The sequence below is a fragment of the Aplidium turbinatum genome, chromosome 18 (assembly GCF_918807975.1).
Source record: "Aplidium turbinatum chromosome 18, kaAplTurb1.1, whole genome shotgun sequence".
Taxonomy (NCBI): Eukaryota; Metazoa; Chordata; class Ascidiacea; order Aplousobranchia; family Polyclinidae; genus Aplidium; species Aplidium turbinatum.
The window spans coordinates 2,033,714-2,052,329 of record NC_137489.1 but is presented as its reverse complement, the minus strand read 5'-3'; the positions used below and the strand labels follow the sequence as shown (position 1 = coordinate 2,052,329).

General features: G+C 39.6%; 2 protein-coding genes across 2 annotated transcripts; both read right to left on the bottom strand.

The window, feature by feature from the left end:
* Nucleotides 1-340: 340 nt before the first annotated feature.
* On the bottom strand, nt 341-2,430 carry LOC145787662 (transmembrane protein 8B-like). Its single transcript, XM_082599455.1, has one exon. The coding sequence runs from the start codon at nt 2,401-2,403 to the stop codon at nt 436-438; it is 1,968 nt and encodes a 655-aa protein (XP_082455581.1). The 5' UTR covers nt 2,404-2,430; the 3' UTR covers nt 341-435.
* Nucleotides 2,431-12,315: 9,885 nt separating this feature from the next.
* Nucleotides 12,316-14,330, bottom strand: LOC145787994 (uncharacterized). The gene is made up of 4 exons (XM_082599834.1): nt 14,148-14,330; nt 13,610-13,816; nt 13,149-13,275; nt 12,316-12,548 (listed from the first exon to the last, which is right to left on the bottom strand). The coding sequence occupies exons 2-4, from the start codon at nt 13,751-13,753 to the stop codon at nt 12,514-12,516; spliced, it is 306 nt and encodes a 101-aa protein (XP_082455960.1). The 5' UTR covers nt 13,754-13,816; nt 14,148-14,330; the 3' UTR covers nt 12,316-12,513.
* Between the last annotated feature and the right edge of the window lie 4,286 nt (nt 14,331-18,616).

Here is an 18,616-nt window from a genome sequence, read left to right as displayed (position 1 = left end):
TGGTAGATTCGCATACTTGAAGAGGCTCTTGACGCAGGGTCGGTTACCGAGATTGGCAGAGTGAAGTTTTTCGATTGTTAAAGTGTTCTTGCCGGGGAATTATTCCATTCACTAGCTGCCGCTGAATGGAGAGCAGTCCTGAAATGTGTTGCTCAAGCGCACACCCCAAGAGTCGAACTTGCGCCGTGGGATCTTAAGCCGGACGCGTAACCACTGAGCTAACGGGGCGGACAACTAACTTCCTTGTTTCGGCCGGGAGTAAGCTACTTAAATTTCGTATTTTGTCGATTGAACTGTTCTACCCTTCTCTAGACCTCTGCTATGACGACATACATTGTTTTCGTTATGGTAGCAAGAAATATTAACACAATATCAACGAAACAAAGTTACATTACATGATTTACAACGCCCACACAGCGGATAAGGCCTATACAATTATTGGCATACAGATTGTTCACTTTCATGAATAAGAGTTGGGTTTGCATAACAGCCACTGCCCGGATGCTGTGGTGGGCTTAATACGTCCACCTTGTTTCCTGAACGAACTTCATATGCACCCCCATCATTGATACCACTGTTCAGAAGTTGCCGTGATTGCTTGAGATAATCCTTTTGGTTTGCAGGAAGAAGAAAAAGAACAGAAGTTGCAATAAGAATGTGCCAGATGCTGTGAACAATGTAGTAGTTTTCGCTGGTTTGCACAAAAGCGTACAATAGCAACCCTACGCTTGCACATAGCAGTCCTGGCACAATAGAAAAAACAATCTTTTTGCGGTCAGGGTAACAATACTTATTTCTTTCACGGTGCTCAATTCCCCATCTTGACACCACAACTCCTATTCCTACAAGTGCAGGTGCAACTGTTGTCCATAAATTGAATCTTTTATACGAAACAGCGACGGAAATACTGAGACATCCAAAAACATGCAGCCATGACTCCATGTGAATTGGTAAGTCAGCGAGAGCTATCAAAGTGAACCAAATAGCTGAAATTGAACTGAGAAAGTCACAGAATTGCAATATGTCAAACGGCAAGAGACAAAAGGCCACGTCACCTGGCTGGTCGCACGCGTGGTAAAACAGTGACATAAAAGCAACGGAGAAATACACCAAAGCCTCAGTGTAGTATTTTCTGTAACATGCCAATGCAACACAAGGCACAAACATAAGGTTGCTTAATGTCAACAGCAAACTGCGCAACAACTGCGTTGAATAGTTAGTAGCAAACCGGCCATCGTTGCAAGCAAGGCCTATCCATCCCATAGTGCAACCGCAAGCAACCAACAAAACATCGATGGTCCTGTACAAACCACAACCACCGTGGCTTAAATGGCTCTGGCAGTTTTCTATACAAGTTCCAATACGAACAGATGCTTCAACCTGTAGCACAATCTCGCTGCAGTTGCCACTGGCAGATGTGCAATTGAACCAAACATCTAAAGTCCAAGCTCCTGCCACAGGGAATGGTATGTTCCACAGTGTATTTTTCCCAAAATGAGAATTATTCAGTTTTAGCAAGTATCCTCCCGAGCAGTTAGAATGCTTGGGCGAAAATTCATTTTTTAAACAACCATAAACGGTTGCATTCATAGTCAACCCCCTGTCAGGGTCGAGCGTGTCATTCTTCAAAGCGATCATTTGTATTTCCAGCGTTCCACCAGAGTCAGTGATTGCGTAAACATCCCAAGTCAATCGCGTCATATTGTCAACGGATAAGTTAAACCTATTGATCAAGGGCATGTAATTTCCAACAAAGATGTTGGATTGTTGTCTTGTTAACTTTGTTGCAATAGGCCTACTGGCATTCCGACTGACGTTAGGCGATTGACAGTCAGTGCCAAAACTGACTGACGAATTAGCTGCATGGAAGGCATACACTTTCAACGTGACATAATAAAGACATATTTTTGTCAACCCGTCGACTACGAGACGTCCTGAGCCATACGGTAAAAAAAGACCAGCAAAGTATTGCTCATTTTTGTTTGAATTTACGAAGATTTCAACGTCGTGCGGTAAACCCTGGACCAGTTCCGACACAGTAAAACTTCTATTAAAAACCACACCATCGTTACTTATAAAGGTGTTGTTAGGTGCGGCAGCCCCAAGGGGGTTAGCTAAAGGAATTGCTTGTCGACGGACCAATGCGGAAACATTACGATCTGGACAATGAACTGAAATCCCACCGCCTGACTGGTTGACAGTCCCACTAAAGCGTAATATAAACTTAGAACTTGATGGAGATGCTGGCCAATGTAGAATGACTTGGTTTCCGACGCTGTTAAATGGTGATACCAGCTTGGGTCCCAATTCCACAAGTAATTCACTGCCATTGACGTCCAAAGCAGCGGCGTAATGAACCAAATTCCAAATGTGCAGACCCGTGAATAATGTTTTACAAAACATTTCAGCAAGATAACATAGAAAATACCTTACACTGCAGATACATTAAGTATTTTGTTATACCAATCAGCCAACCAAGAACACTTTGGGACACTGCACGACAAAGCGAACATTGGAAAAATTTACGAACTGAGCATCTAGATCAGTGGTTCCCAACCGGGGGGGAATTCCCCACTAGGGGGGAATTTTGCAATTTTCAGGGGGGAATTTGATTTTAGGATTGTAAAGCTTTTTAAGCCTAGTAAGTTGGCCTAGACCAGAGCTTTAAAACGTTAAGAAGGAGCCTTTAACTCCCGATTATTTAAGAAACCGTGCACTGACATGGATGCAAACCATCACGTAGGCTTACTTCTTTTTTCATTCTAGCCTAATACTCGATGGCTTTCAAGAGAAAACGTAACTAAGCGAGTGTTTGAGTTTAGAGACAAGCTTAAATTATTTTTTGACTTTGAATTAAAATTGGAATTTGTTTCATTGCTAAATGATGACAGATGGATTAGATTCCTTGCTTATTTGGTTGATATGTTTGGTCCATTGAACAAACTGAATCTGAAAATGCAAGGGAAAAGCACTAATATACGGTATATATTCAATCGCCATCTCCGTTTGAAGCAGATTGCGCATCTACAAGGGTTATCTGTATCCATGCGCCATTGACATATTGATACCATGTGAATTTACAAACTGTATTGCTTCCATGCTGGCTCAAGACAGGTTGAAAGAGAGTGATTGATTTATATCACTGTCATTAGGAGATTGTCTTAAGGTAGCCTACTAGAAGGCTCTGCTTACCTGATTGCGGGGGGACTACGTTTTGTCTGGCCTTTACCTTTCGAACAGTCTGGCTTGGGTGGCCCTTCCAGGAGCAGATGCCAGTACCACTCAGCATTTAAAGATGCTTTGGAAGCTTTCACTAGCAAGCTTGATAATTGAAAGAGAAAAGTTAGAATGAACAATTAAACATGTCACCATATTTAAAGAATTATCATCGGTGCTGGTTGTTGACGGAAAAGAACAAATTCTTCCAGAGTTGGAAAAAGGATTGATTTTGCAACATCTCACAGCATTAGAACTAGAATTCATTCGATATTTTCCTGAAATTTATGACGAAGCTTGATTTAATACGAAATTCATTCACATTGTTGATGGAAAAACTTCCCGATAAATTGCAGAATGAATTTTTAGAACTCAAAACGGATGCAAAAGAGACTTATTCAGAGAAAAACTCAATTACTGGATTTTGGCCATTAACGTGTAATTCCTATCCCAAAGTGGCAGAGAAAGCTATTGAAAGTATCCTTCCGTTTGCTTCCACTTATCTATGAAAACCAGGTTTTTCAACTCTTCCAGATGAAAAGAAAGCAGAGAAACAGATTAGACGTGGAGAATGATATTTGTTATGCTCTTCCACCACATTCATGAGTTGTCGAAACAAAAAAATCACAAGCTTCACACAGACTGAATGTCGTTGGTTCCAGCTGGTGTCCGATCGAATTTGGCTTTGGATGGTGATGTCATATGTGGCTTTGAAGGCCCAGTCTATGATGGGAAGGACGTGGGAAAAAATCACATTGTATGGATGGTGGGGGATGTGGTAGTTTTAGATTTTCTTTTCTAGTGTTTCATTTTTCATGGGCTTTTTGCATCCGGTTTTGCTTCGAAAATTTTCGTGCCTTCCCTAGTTCTTTTTCTCTAGAGTGGATCTGTCACTAGCAAGTTGTTCCCATGAATCCAGATCAATGTTTGCATGGTTGAGGGAGACTTTCAGCTGGTCTTTGTATCTCATTTTTTTTCTTTGAATAAAATACTTTTTAGCAACGTTCTTCATTAATTAAATTATTTTAGTATAAAAAGAAATATTACAGGCTAAAAAGGTTATAACTAGTGAAAGTTTAGTTTATCTTACAAGGCTTAAATTAAAATATTAATGTAAACGAGTTTTTAACAAACTAAATTTATAGGGGGGGAATTTACATTTGAATATTGACTAAAAGGGTCCACCGGATAAAAAAGGTTGGGAACCACTGATCTAGTTCATCAAAGGCCACATCAGCTATGATACTGTAGTAGTAGTATACAGTATAGCCTAGTTGTAATAATGGAGATGCGAGGATTTGTAAAATTATTAAGACTCCGATCAAACGAAAATGGAAGACGCCATAGGCTTATTTAAATTTCACCCTTGTTTGAGATCATCAGTAGTGATCACTGGTGATCTCAAACAAGGGTGAAACTCGAAGATGGCGTCTTCCATTTTCGTTCGATCGGGACCTTTTAATAGTTTTAATTTCCACTTCGAATCTGAAGTCAAGATTTTTTACTGCTAAACTCGGAAAACAAAAACTCTGAACACCGTTCTAATAGCTTATTGGAACAATATATACCGTAGGCTCTTGACGACGTGAAAAGAGAAATTACAAAATCAAGCAACGCTGGTTTAACTATCGGGGGGGGGGGGGGGGGGGTGCGTGTGAGCAACGCACTTTTAAAGACAGATCTCCAGGCAGCGGCACCTTGTCAACGAAGCAGTTTACAGGCAACAATACTTCAGTAAGCGGAGACTTCACTCTGGAAATCGCTGTAGGTCTCTACAAGTATGCGGAACTGCAACGAGATTAAGCTTCCAAGTGAGGCTTCTGAGTCAAAGAACAAAGATTCTTAGTCAAAGAACAAAACCTTGAAATTAACGTTTTAATTTTTAGAAATGAGTGAATACTTGCATAAGAAAGAGCAGATTACCGTACCTTTTAAATCGTGTCAGCAATCACTTGTCCAACTGCGTAAAAACGAAATAGCCTACTCAAATTCTTAAAATTCTTCAGTAATGTGAAGAAAATCTTGCTACGCCTGTCTAGACTCTAGATTAGGCCTACCGCCTACAGTAGGGTTAACCTACTGCTATAAATAGCTCTAAGTTACACACTTACAATTGTGTATAAACTTACTGACAATTGGTAAGTTAGACCAACATTTATAGATTTGTTGGTGGCCTTTCAAGTTGGGATCGTAAAAGTTAATCAGACTTTCAACTCAAAAGAAGATTTTTCATGAAAAACTCAAACAGCCCAATAAAACTTAAATACAAAAAAGAAAACATCCTTTAGTCTCCTCAACCTAAAAAGTTTTGCCATACTCCCTCGTCGACAACAACTTGTTCACTTTTCTTCTGCAAATTGCTGAAAAACATAGAAAAACAAGAAATGATGCTTTCTATTATTCTAATATTGAAAAGCTGGCAATTTATTCATCTGGATTTGTCCAAATACAATGATAAACCAGTAAATGTTACGTCACAAGGTTACAATTGATGACGCTTCAAACGCAAACCTTTATGCTAAGTTGCCAAATGAGTTGGAGAGTGAGAAAGAAAACTTTTATTTTGTCTGTTGCAAGAGTAGTATGGTACAATTATAAACAATATGAATAAAATAGCACTATAACAATCTAGATTCCACAACAGACAGGAAGCAGCGAATGACTATCAGTCATCGAGTCAGCTGCTTCCAGCTGCAAAACTAGAAAATAAAAGCCGACGGTACAATGTAGGTCTACCACTTCATTTATTGAGTTCCTTCCAAAGATAGGGAATCTCTTGACTGCGAAGCAGCAGACCAGCGATTTTCCATCAACTATCAGTTCAGTAGTTCTTATTAAAAATGCATAGCGAAGCAGCCGAGTCCTATTTATGGCATATGCATTTCTCTCTACTATACTGTAGTGTAGACTCAGGGTTTCCCAAACTGGGGGTTGCGACCCCCCAAGGGGTCGCATAACGAACTTCAGGGGTCGCAGAAAGTGTACCAATTTGCACAAGGTACTGCATATTAACACTTCTGTGCGAGATGCTGTGACAGTTATTAACTTTATTAAAGAGTCGCGCACACATTAGGCTGCCCATATTTTTGAAAATTTATGAGGTGAAATGGAATCGGAGTTAAAAAATCTTTTACTGCATCGTGAATGGCTATAGCCAAGTCCGCAACCAGGGGGGGGGCATTGGGGGCATTTGCCCCCCCCGAAATTTTTTGAAAATTTTTTAAGCGTTCTATGCAGTATGAAATAGACGTACAGCCATACTGTAGAGCAGGGGTCCGCAAATACTTTTTGGTGCGACCCAAAAAGCAATCGTTCGAAGTCTTCGCGACCCAAACGTTTCGGAAGCATATAATTTTGCGCAAAACACTTTGCAAATTAATATCAATTCCAATACGGTCGTCCCCACTTATTAAGGCCACATCGGGACCAGACGATTTTGGCTGCGGGAGACAATTTTCTACCACTCCTATACCTTCAGTAATTACGGAATGGACCAAATTGGGCTTCATAAGCGGATGGACCTATTAACCGTGCGCTTCGTCGTCATGCAAGCCTCTGGGGCCGAGGGTCTACTCTATCCTGTTACCAGCCCAGACTCAAGATGTTCCCAGACTACACTGAAAGGCTATTAGAGAGCAGCCAGTATTTAGTTTCATCATCCATGACACGCAGACCTTCCACTCCGTTAGGTGGCTTAAAGATGGTACAGTTATTGATGATGTGGTCTGCAGTCTGTTCCTCGGCACCACATTCACAGGAGGAGAAAGAGGCCAATTCCCCAATGGCGCATGGTTGACCGGAAAAGCCCGACGCCCGTACGAAGACAGTAGAGGCACACCCATGCTTGTCTTTGTAGTGTCAGGCCGATGGGGCATGTGTCGGCGTTGGGGATGAACGAATGAAGTCCGGTGGTACTTGACTTCCTTTCAGAATTTAATTTATAGTCCGCCCAAGTAGCCGCAGAGATGAAGTTCATCTGCTGCGTTGATCAGAAGTTGAGCGGCTGGCACGAATGGTTGTCTTGACTTCAGTCGACTGGGGTACTGGTTTGGGGAAGCAGAGATCTTGTGGTGGAGAAGATGGTTAGGCTTTAGTGCCCGTCGGCCAAGAAACAGAGTAGCTTCTTCCTGACGAAGCTCAGAAGGTTGGATGCCAGCGAGAATGGCAAAATTATTCAATGGTGTGGGACGCAGGCATCCGGTAACTGTGCGCAGGGCGCTGTTTATGGCAGTGCCGATGTTATGGCAGTGTGCACTGCAGCACCAAACAGGTGCACAGTGCTCTGCTGAAGAGTAGACAAGGGCTAAGGCTGCTATACGCAAAGTGTCAGCCCTCGCCCCCCAGCTGTGGCCTGCCAGGCGCTTGAGTAGTGCAGCGTGGGTTGTCATTTTCTTGCGCAGTGACACCAAATGGTGGCGGTATGTGTACGATCTGTCTAGTGTCCTCCCCCAAGATATTCTGGTTCGGGGCAGAAGGTCAGAGATTTTCCATTGTTCTGAACATGTAGCTCACGATCAGCTTCCCGATTGTATAAGTGGAAAGCTGCCGCCAAAGTTTTGTTTTCGCTAAGTTTCAGTCGCCAGTTCTGGAGATAAGCTGAGAGAGTTTTCATGCCCTGGCTCAAGCTGTCTTCCAGGCTATATATATAACCGTGGGCTTAACTACTGTACTACAATCGAAAGTATAAATTTTCTTGTAGCCTACCAAATTGTACGAAACTCAGCACATCAAAGACTATATGATTGTATTTATTTTTGCCATACAAGTTATATTTATGGTAATTTTAAACCGTTTTGCGACCCACTGTGAATGGTCTCGCGACCCAAATTTGGGTCGCGACCCACTATTTGCGGACCCCTGCTGTAGAGTGTAGACTATCGAAACCGAAAGTAGGCTACGCAGGAGGTTTAAGCAGTTGTACTTGATTGCAGAGAAAATGCAGTTGCTGATTTAAAAACAATATATTCTAAGGCCCAAGAGCTGTCTCTAGATGCAATAACAATACCTAGGAAAGCTGGTCGCCAATCAATGAGAGCAAACTATGAGACAAATGATTCGGAAGATTTCTATCGTCAATCTGTAGGCTATACATACCGTATGTAGATGGCCTTCTACAAGAACTGCAAGGAAGATTTCATGAGCATTTTAAAACAGCTGCCCAAATTCAACCCATTGTGTCTAGAAATGTCGCTTCAACGAGGTATAGTGACATTGACAATACAGTACAATTTTACAAAGGAGACATTGACTGCGAAGCCATGATAGATGAACTTGCCAGGTGGATAATTAAGTGGGAACGAATTCTTGAAAGTGAAAGGCCAGCAAGTGTGATTGATGCGGTGTCAGCAATAGAATCCCAAAAAGAGTTTTATCCAAACATTTACAAACTCTTGATAATTTTGGCTACACTTCCAGTCACAACTGCTTCTGCAGAAAGAACATTTAGCTGTCTACGACGCTTGAAAAGTTACCTTAGAAGCACTATGGGGCAGGACAGGATTTCTGGACTAGCTCTCATGCAAATCCATCGTACCGGTACTCAAATTCCAAGCGCGGAATTGGTGTTAAACGAACTTGCCGAAACAAGTAGAATCATAGCAACTGTCCATACAAATCTTAAATATATCAGCTAAAGCTATGTGGGCTAATAAAGCTATAGCCTAAATATATGTTGTTTATTTGTTTGTTTTTTTGTAACATTTTGATTGATTGATTGAATTTTTATCCTCGGACTGGGAAAGCTTCTTGCAGAGCTTAATCCTGGCAGTTTCGCATAGCCTACTTGTAGAGGCTTTGAATCACTGACGCAGGCCCGGTCACCGAGATGGACAGAGTGAAGTTTCCGATTGTTGAAGTCTTGTTGCCGGGGAACTATTCCATCCATTAGATGCCGCTGAATGGAGAGCAGTCCTTAACGTGCGTTGCTCAAGCGCACACCCCGAGAGTCGAACCAGCGCCGCTTGGTCTTGAAGCTTCTTCGTTCCAGAAGTGACGCGCTAACCAATTGAGCTATTGAGCTATTCTTTTTTATTTTCTCTTTATATCTTAAATTTTTCTGAAGATGTTGCGACCGTGCCAAATTTCTTTCAAATCAATAACTTACTTCGGTCTCAAGCACGTTTTAACGTTCGCGTTTTGTCGCTTCTACCCTTTTCTCGACCTTTGCTATGTTGACGTGTATTGTTTTGATATGATGGTCAGAAATAAAAACAACTGAACTGAACTGTCATTTTGCATTTGCAAAGTCAACTTCTTTGGGCCTACAAACATAAAACTTGTTGAGCCAACAAAATGTTTCAGGATTGTAATTTAGTTTATGTTTATGTAGTTTATGTATTATGGAGTTTATGCATCTGTTTGTTTATGTTGATGTAAATATATATGTTATTGATTAATTTATGACCACAGTCGTGGGTGCCAATGCAGTTTGTAGCCTACAGTTACAGATGTTGTATTTTATTTGTAATCGACTGAACACATTACTGTATTATCGTAATTTTCTTCCTTGGGTAGTCATAGCTAAATGAGAAAAGGTTACAAAGGCTAGTTTCCTTTAATGCTGTACTAAACAAAAACGTGATTGACATAAGTTATGACCACTGAACCGTAACATGGTAGTGCTATACACACTCTATCAATGGGCGTGGATATTAACATAAAAATGTCACAATGCATCATTTTAATGTTTGTTCTTTGATAAAAATTAAATGCCCCCCCGAAAATATTTGCTGGTTGCGGGCCTGGCTACAGCCAATTAATGTTTAAAACCGAAATCGTGATTTTTCCAACAGAATAAAATTCAGTCTTGGTCCACCATTTTCGCAATAACATCTAGCTTTTGAAATTATGTCAAATGTCAGATTTGCTTGAAAAACTAAACGAATTTAATTTGGCCCTCCCAGGGGAAAACATCAATATTTTGCATTGAAATCTAAAATTGATGTGTTCATCAAAAAATTGAACATCTGGAAACCAAAATTTCAATATGATTTATCTGAAATGTTCTCACTTCGCCAACAGTTCCAGCCTAACCAACATCGAAACCGCCTTGAGACCTGCGTTAACTAACACTGAGCCACGACTGGACTTGCTTTGTGCCAGAAAGCAGTCACACCGATCACACTGAATATGTTTTTTGTGTTTGCTTTTTGTTTTGTTTCCAGTGTAGGTTACCCATAGGCTTCGTTGTGATGGTCCGAAATAAATAAAAACAAGCTGAACTGAGTGCCGGTAAATTGTTTTTGGTTTTCGTTAGATTTAAGCTTTTCAATAAATATCACAAATGTATATTTCGCACTGTTCGTCGTTTTAATCGTAGGCTAAGGGGTCGCGAAAAATTTCAGTAGATTAAAAGGGGTCGCTAGCAAAAAAGTCTGGGAAGCCCTGGTGTAGAGCATCATTAGTGCCTTATTCAAATAGAATCAGGGGTTGGGGATGTTTTTAGGGAAGAGAGTCATGAAAGCTACATCTCCTTGAGGATCATGAAGTGCTTTAACAGTTAAGTTGTAGCTGGTGAGTTATGAAAGTGAAAGGCATCTTTGCTGAAGACGAGAAAAGTAGCGTGATGTGTGGGGGAACTCCCCCAAGAAATTGAAAAATTGCATTTAATTTGATGAATTCTGAGCGTATTTTCAATTGAAAATTGTGATGAAAAGTTAAAATGAAACTTTTAAAACTCTCGCGTTTTTAACTTTAGAAAGTTATAAAATTATCTGCGAGCCAGATGCGTCATCAAAAGAGCCATATATGAATCTCGAGCCATGCGTTCTCGACCCCTGAACTAGATCCTACATTTTTACATCGTTTTAACGTCTAGCGATGCTCACATGATGATCGAGAATAAAAATTAAATAAACTAATAACTTTGCTATATTCATCTTTTCACAAGTTTGTCGCTATTTAAATTATTTTCGACTTCTGCAACAATTCTCCATAGGCCACACTGTAAACGAAAAAGGCTCGAAAAAGAACCTATAAGGGAGCTACTGCGAATGGGGTTCTTTTTAAGAAAAGAACCCTTTAGGGGGTTCTTGAAAGAACCTATAAGGGAGCTACTGCGAATGGGATTCTTTTTAAGAAAAGAACCTTTTAGGGGGTTCTTGAAAGAACCTATAAGGGAGCTACTGCGAATGGGGTTCTTTTTAAGAAAAGAACCCTTTAGGGGGTTCTTGAAAGAACCTATAAGGAAGCTACTGCGAATGGGGTTCTTTTTAAGAAAAGAACCCTTTAGGGGGTTCTTGAAAGAACCAATACAGGGTTCTTTCAATAACCCCCAACGGTTTTTTTTCTTAAAAAGAACCTTTTTGAGGTACTATTATGAACCTTCTGAACGTTCGATAAAATACCTTTCAGGTTTTTTTCTTATTTAGTACCTTTTTGAGGTACTATTATGAACCTTTGATAAAATACCTTTCAGGGTTTTTTTTTATTTAGTACCTTTTTGAGGTACTATTCTGAACGTTCGATAAAATACCTTTCAGAGTTTTTTTCTTATTTAGTACCTTTTTGAGGTACTATTCTGAACCTTCTGAACGTTCGATAAAATATCTTTCAGGGTTTTTTTTTTATTTAGTACCTTTTTGAGGTACTATTATGAACTCTCGATAAAATACCTTTTAGGTTTTTTCTTATTTAGTACCTTTTTGAGGTATTATTATGAACCTTCTGAAGGTTCGATAAAATACCTTTCACGGTTTTTTTCGTATTTAATACTTTTTTGAGGTACCAACCTTCCTATGGTTCCAATAGACACCTTTAGATAAACTTACAGTGCTATAACTGATGCTTAAGGTTTTATTGAAAAAGACGGTTACAAAGCAAATACCTTCACAAAACACGATTATCAAGAAATCGTGTTTTGTAGAAATGAACAAGTGTAAAGAAAACGAAAAACAATGAAGCATCTTTATTCTTTACATATAGGACGATAAAAAAATACAGACCACAACAACTACAAAAATTATATAGGATGATCGATAGCTTTTAAAGAGCGCAGAAAACGTACTTGCAACAACGAGATACCGGTACACGTTTTCTGATCTCCTAAATACCTTCCGAGCATCCTGTATAATCACTGCCCATTACAATTTATTTACAAAACGCAATACCTTGCTTGTTACCTCCACATCTAAATGTAAAATGTGGGTAGAGAAAAAAGACAAGGTATGCTTAATGGATTTGGGGTACTGGATGTTAAACACCCAGTAAGTACTCATCAGCACGGCCACAGCATCCACTAAATTATCCATGCCAATTACTTGACACCCGTCAACCATGACATTGAAGCCATCTTCTTCTTCAAACTGTATAACCGGATATGTTGATTCTGGATTCTATAACAAACAATGAGCATATTATATATCAACTCGATGGCCAGCACAAGTGCGGGCATTGAGCAACATTCACTTCACCAAACAAATAGCCTACAATGGGTGGGAGACACACAACCAAGAGCCTTTTACTTGGTATCACATTTAGCGATTATCAATCAAGTGCGATGGCTCGCCATGCAGGACATCAGTAATGTTCTTAATCAACTTTTACATTCTTAATTAGCTTAATTATAACCACCAATTTCCGTAACAAAGCATGCATTGAAAATTGATGCTTATAGCATTGGTTGTGATGTAGCCATGATAACTCTCATGAAAGAGTGACGGTACCGTGAGTATAGCTAGATTGGATTAAACTAGTTCTTCTCTAAAAAATGATCTATTATTATCTATTAATTAATAGTTGCTATACATACTGTACGAACTACAAATTAGGGAGCGTTCAACGTCAACCGGTAACTGGGGAGGGTACCTGAAAGTTGATATTGGAGGAGGGGGTGAAAAGCTGGGTGACGTCAATTGTAAACCCTTCTCCTCAAGCAAAAAAAGATAGTTTAAACTTAACTTGATATAATGAGAATGCAAGTTTAGTTATGTTACCTGTTAAGTTCAGAATGTCCGCCGGCAATTTCTGCTTTTTAACGTCCTGATAAAAACGGTGGTGGCTAGTTTCTGAGAGCAGTTCAACACAATCTTTTTGCACCAGACTGTTCATTTCTTCGATCATCTGCAAAGACAAAAACCTCAAATAAACCTTCACATACATCCACGATTTCTGTCACTATATAGGATATTTTAAAACTCATAGTATAAACACAGGGTCAGTTGGATAATAATCCTTAAAGGCGAAATATATTTGTCAATTAATCAGGCTTCTGTGTTTATACTGTGAGTTTACTGCACTGAGCTAACAAGTTCCAGCAGCGATCGCCTGATAGTTGTCGCCTGATATATCTGATGTCAGCTAGATCCCAGTCACCTTACTAACCAGTACGTCACACTGGCTTTAGTCTTTAAATAGTGCCGTATATATATAAAAATGAACGTAATGTTCAACATACCCAAACAGCGGTTCCCAACGACAGATATTTCGCTTGCAGATCCGCAACCGACATTTCGTTCCCATTGTGCAAACGCGTGGATCGAGTGCACAACATTCGGTCGCGAATCAAGCCGTTGTTGCGACAGCTCTCCCCCTTCGCCATCTCCCCTCTCAATTGTTTCAAATGACGCTCAATGTTGAAAGCATCTTCTACCTCGCCAACCAACTGTAAAACACAACAATTAGCACGCACACAACCATAGATACAAGGTTTGCAGTAATAAGGTTTATAGTAGAGTAGACATTGACAGTTGACGGTATCCAGATGCGACGGTTTCTGAAGACAATATTATAAATTGTAAATAGAAACAGAGGATTAACTGTTGTTTTACAAAGTATAAAGTTGTTGCTATTGTATAAAGAAGACCACGTTGCGTAATCACAAAACAACAGACGAAAACATTAATCTGACATGAGAGGATCCTTAGAATACAAACTTTTAACCAGTATATCGCCAAAGTACGACATAATTAATAATATAAAGAACAGTATCTTACCAACTAATTGTAGCATACAGATCTTCACGAGTTGATTTCTGCACTTCGATAGTTGGCATAATTACTGATACTATCTTATATATGCAGCAGCAGATGTCTTGACTCTATGTCTATACACTAATCTAACTATCGTAAACTGTGAAATGCGTTGTAGTCACCACATACACTGGCTTGACCGGTAAACTGGTCTGACCCGTAAACGTACGATAACTAGTAGAAATTACGTCAAGAGACGCACAAATGCTTCCTTCAGCTTACGAAAACGAAAAAAAAGTTTTCTAAACGACGACTTCAAGCTTGACTGAACAGCGACACAAAACGATAAAAACACAAGGTTGTTTTGATAATTTTACGTTAGTTTTTTGTTTCGCCTACTTGTGTTCCTTTATTTCGTCATGCGTTCTTTATTGTTTTGCACTCTCTCGCACTGATCGCCAAAAGAAAAAAGGATTCGTAATTGGCAAATCGGTTTGTATTGCATTCGTTCTAAAATTGCTTATTTCAATAGCCTATTTCATAATTTCAAAGACAGTCACAAATCGAAAGCTCAAAAGTTACAGCGCAAGTGAAATTGTCTAACACGCACATTAAAGTAGCCTAAATTAATGCACATCAAGCATATTAAAAGCACAAACAAAAACCAAATCAAAAATCGTGTGTCGTTTCATCTCATTTTACAAATGTTGTAGACTATGTTTTAATCATCATCATCATTCGTTCAGTCAATTGGAATTGTCGGTCACGCAATATGCCTTCTCTCTTCACAGCTGTACAGTTTTGCGTTTATCAAACCTTACTGCATCAATATCGGATTGCCCATGCACAAACTGTACAGTCTTGCCTTTACCAAAATGTAATGCACCAATATCAGAATCAACATATCCGGTTATACAGTTTGAAGAAGAAGATGGCTTCACTGTCATGGTTGACGGGTGTCAAGTAATTGGCATGGATAATTTAGTGGATGCTGTGGCCGTGCTGTTGAGTACTTACTGGGTGTTTAACATCCAGTACCCCAAATCCACTAAGCATACCTTGTCTTTTTTCTCTACCCACATTTTACATTTAGATGTGGAGGTAACAAGCAAGGTATTGCGTTTTGTGAATAAATTGTAATGGGCAGTGATTATACAGGATGCTCGGAAGATTTTTAGGAGATCAGAAAACGTGTACCGGTATCTCGTTGTTACAAGCATGTTTTCTGTGCTCCTTAAACGCTATCGATCATCCTATGTAATTTTTGTAGTTGTTGTGGTCTGTATTTTTTTATCGTCCTATGTAAAGAATAAAGATGCTTCATCGTTTTTCGTTTTCTAAGGTTGGTACCTCAAAAAGGTATTAAATAAGAAAAAAATGCTGAAAGGTATTTTATCGAACGTTCGGAAGGTTCATAATAGTACCTCAAAAAGGTATTAAATAAGAAAAAACCTGAAAGGTATTTTATCGAATGTTCATAATAGTACCTCAAAAAGTTATTGAAAGAACCCTGTATTGGTTCTTTCAAGAACCCCCAAAGGTTTTTTTTTCTTAAAAAGAACCCCCATTCCCAGTAGCTCTCTAGTAGGTTCTTTTTCGAGCCTTCTTCCTTTACAGTGTTGTTGCTAAAAGAATCTCAAAAAAAGGTTAAAAAAAACGTTTCGAAAAGAACCTTTCTGCAGGGTTCTTTTCGAAACAAGTTCCGAAAAAGAACCCTAGGCTTAGGGTTCTTTTGGCAAGCAAAGGGTTCTTTTTGCAATAAAGAACCTTTGTTGTTAAAAGAACCCTAAGCCTAGGGTTTTTCTCGAAAAAAGAACCCTAAAAGAACCCTAGGCTTAGGGTTCTTTTGGCAAGCAAAGGGTTCTTTTTGCAATAAAGAACCTTTTTTGTTAAAAGAACCCTAAGCCTAGGGTTTTTCTCGAAAAAAGAACCCTAAACAAACCTTTTTCGAAACAAGTTCCGAAAAAGAACCCTAGGCTTAGGGTTCTTTTGGCAAGCAAAGGGTTCTTTTTGCAATAAAGAACCTTTGTTGTTAAAAGAACCCTATGCCTAGGGTTTTTCTCGAAAAAAGAACCCTAAACGAACCTTTTTCGAAACAAGTTCCGAAAAAGAACCCTAGGCTTAGGGTTCTTTTGGCAAGCAAAGGGTTCTTTTTGCAATAAAGAACCTTTTTTGTTAAAAGAACCTTAAGCCTAGGGTTTTTCTCGAAAAAAGAACCCTAAACGAACCTTTTTCGAAACAAGTTCCGAAAAAGAACCCTAGGCTTAGGGTTCTTTTGGCAAGCAAAGGGTTCTTTTTGCAATAAAGAACCTTTTTTGTTAAAAGAACCCTAAGCCTAGGGTTTTTCTTGAAAAAAGAACCCTAAAAGAACCCTAAACGAACCTTTTTCATTTACAGTGCATACCCTTTGTGTGCTTTTTCAATTTGCAAATTGGCTCCTTTTTTTACAATGATTCAACATTTAAAACTCGCATTCTATAGATTTTACAGACATTGACTCTTACAAACACTATAGCAATGGTTCCCAACCTTTTTTTGGCTGTTACCCTAATCTCCACCCTGAAGTGAGCCAATTACCCTCATGATCAATTTTCAAAAACAAAAGTGTTTATTGTCATCAGGGATTTGCTATGTGTTTCAAAGGGTTAACTATGACAATCAAAATGCAATACAATACTGAATACAAGATAAAAATGCGTGGTAAACATTCAATGGGAAGGTTGGGCCTGGACTTCAGATGCCAGCTTTGTGATCCTGGGCTTTGTGGTACTGAGGGCGATTCTTGTGTCGCTTTCGACATCCAGGCGATTGCGCTTCTTTGTCTTCATTCCCAAGATAGTCGAAAATCTTTGTTCATAACCATACGTTGTTGAAAAAGATGTTAGAATATTTAATGCCTGTGTCGCTAATGTTGGTATGTCCTTGAGTCTGCTAACCCAGAAGGGTTCCAACCTTTCCCCTTGAAATCAAGTTTCAACTCCTCGTTCATTCGGAGTGTGATAAATTCTTCTGTAGTCGGAAAGTCGTCATCATCCACCTGGCTGTCATCACATGTGAAGGGCTCAGTGCACCATTGGAGACTAGCCGTGTCCAAATTCGGAAAGTAGTTGTCCATCTTCTTGGCTATCTGGCCTAAGTGGTCTGGTCAGCGCTATGTCCTCCTTCAACGCCACTGTCAAATCAAGTCCATTGCCTTCGAAGTAGGCTACATGTCAAGCGTCTGAAACTGCGCCACTGTGCCTCTGCCAACTCACTTGTTCCACAATTTAACCTTTGAGATAAATGCTGCTACGGTTACTTTGGTGTCGATCACAATTAGCTACATTCTTGCCTTGAATTAAAAGATTGCCTTTGTTCAATTCACCAAAGATACCAGGCAGATAGCACAGCTGGGAAATCCATTGTTGGTTAGAGAAGTATTCAGCCAAGTCGGACTTCTTTTTTATCCGAAAAACATGGGCAGCCTCACGAAGTTCGACCAGACGGGTTATCACTTTTGTCACGAGACAGTCATCGTACTTGTGGTACAGTAATCGGTAAGGCGATCTGTGTGGTGCAGTGATGCTTCGTATCTTTCTTCCATCTTCTTGCACAGTTCCTTGAAAAGACAGCTGTTCAATTCCTTCGCTTTTATAAAGTTCACAACCTTCACTGTTTCTAAATCGGGTCTCGTTACCCCTCAAAAACAGGCAAATTACCCTCCGGGGGTAATTTACCCCCAGGTTGGGAACCACTGCACTATAGCGTCCGGTTTTGTCGTTTCTACCTTTTTCTAGACCTTTGCTACATGTGGAATACTATATTGTTTTTCGTTGTGATGGTCAAAAATAAAAACAAATTTAACTGACTTGAATTGAACATCTGTACTTTGTAAAGTTTTCTGCTGATTGGGAATGAGTAGTGGATAGGATGGAGTGGTTCTTCTGGTTCTTTGTGTGCGTCACAATTATGATGTCGATGACACGTTGAACCGACGTCGCCGTCGATAGCTGTTATCTGAACGCCACCTTATCGAAGTTTCTCGACGGCAGCTGTGATGAAGTCGTTACTTCAGTGGCGCGATATAAGCGTCAGGTCTCAGCAATAACCAGACTTCTAGAAAGCGAAGGGGTTAATGTTGTTCAGGGAACTTTCGGCAGATATTTTTGTACCAAAAGTTGTTTTTTTGAAGTATGAAAAGAGAAAGGTTAAGCTCAGCTCATTCAAGGAGATTTACAATTTGAGGATTTCAGGGAAGTTTCTTTTGGCAACGACGTAATGCTCAACGGGCTTTTAATTGGTCAAGAAAATTTGTCTTTTACACCTTGTATAATGAGAACATAAAACTGGTATTTTTCATTTTTTAATTTTTTTTGATTGACTTTTAGATTTTGTAGCCATTGCTAAAAATATTAACTGCAGAATTGTTGTTTCTTTGTATATTAACGAGACATAACTCTCAAGATTCCAACAAAGCATATTTAACTGAGAACATGAGTTCGAGTACGGACGGC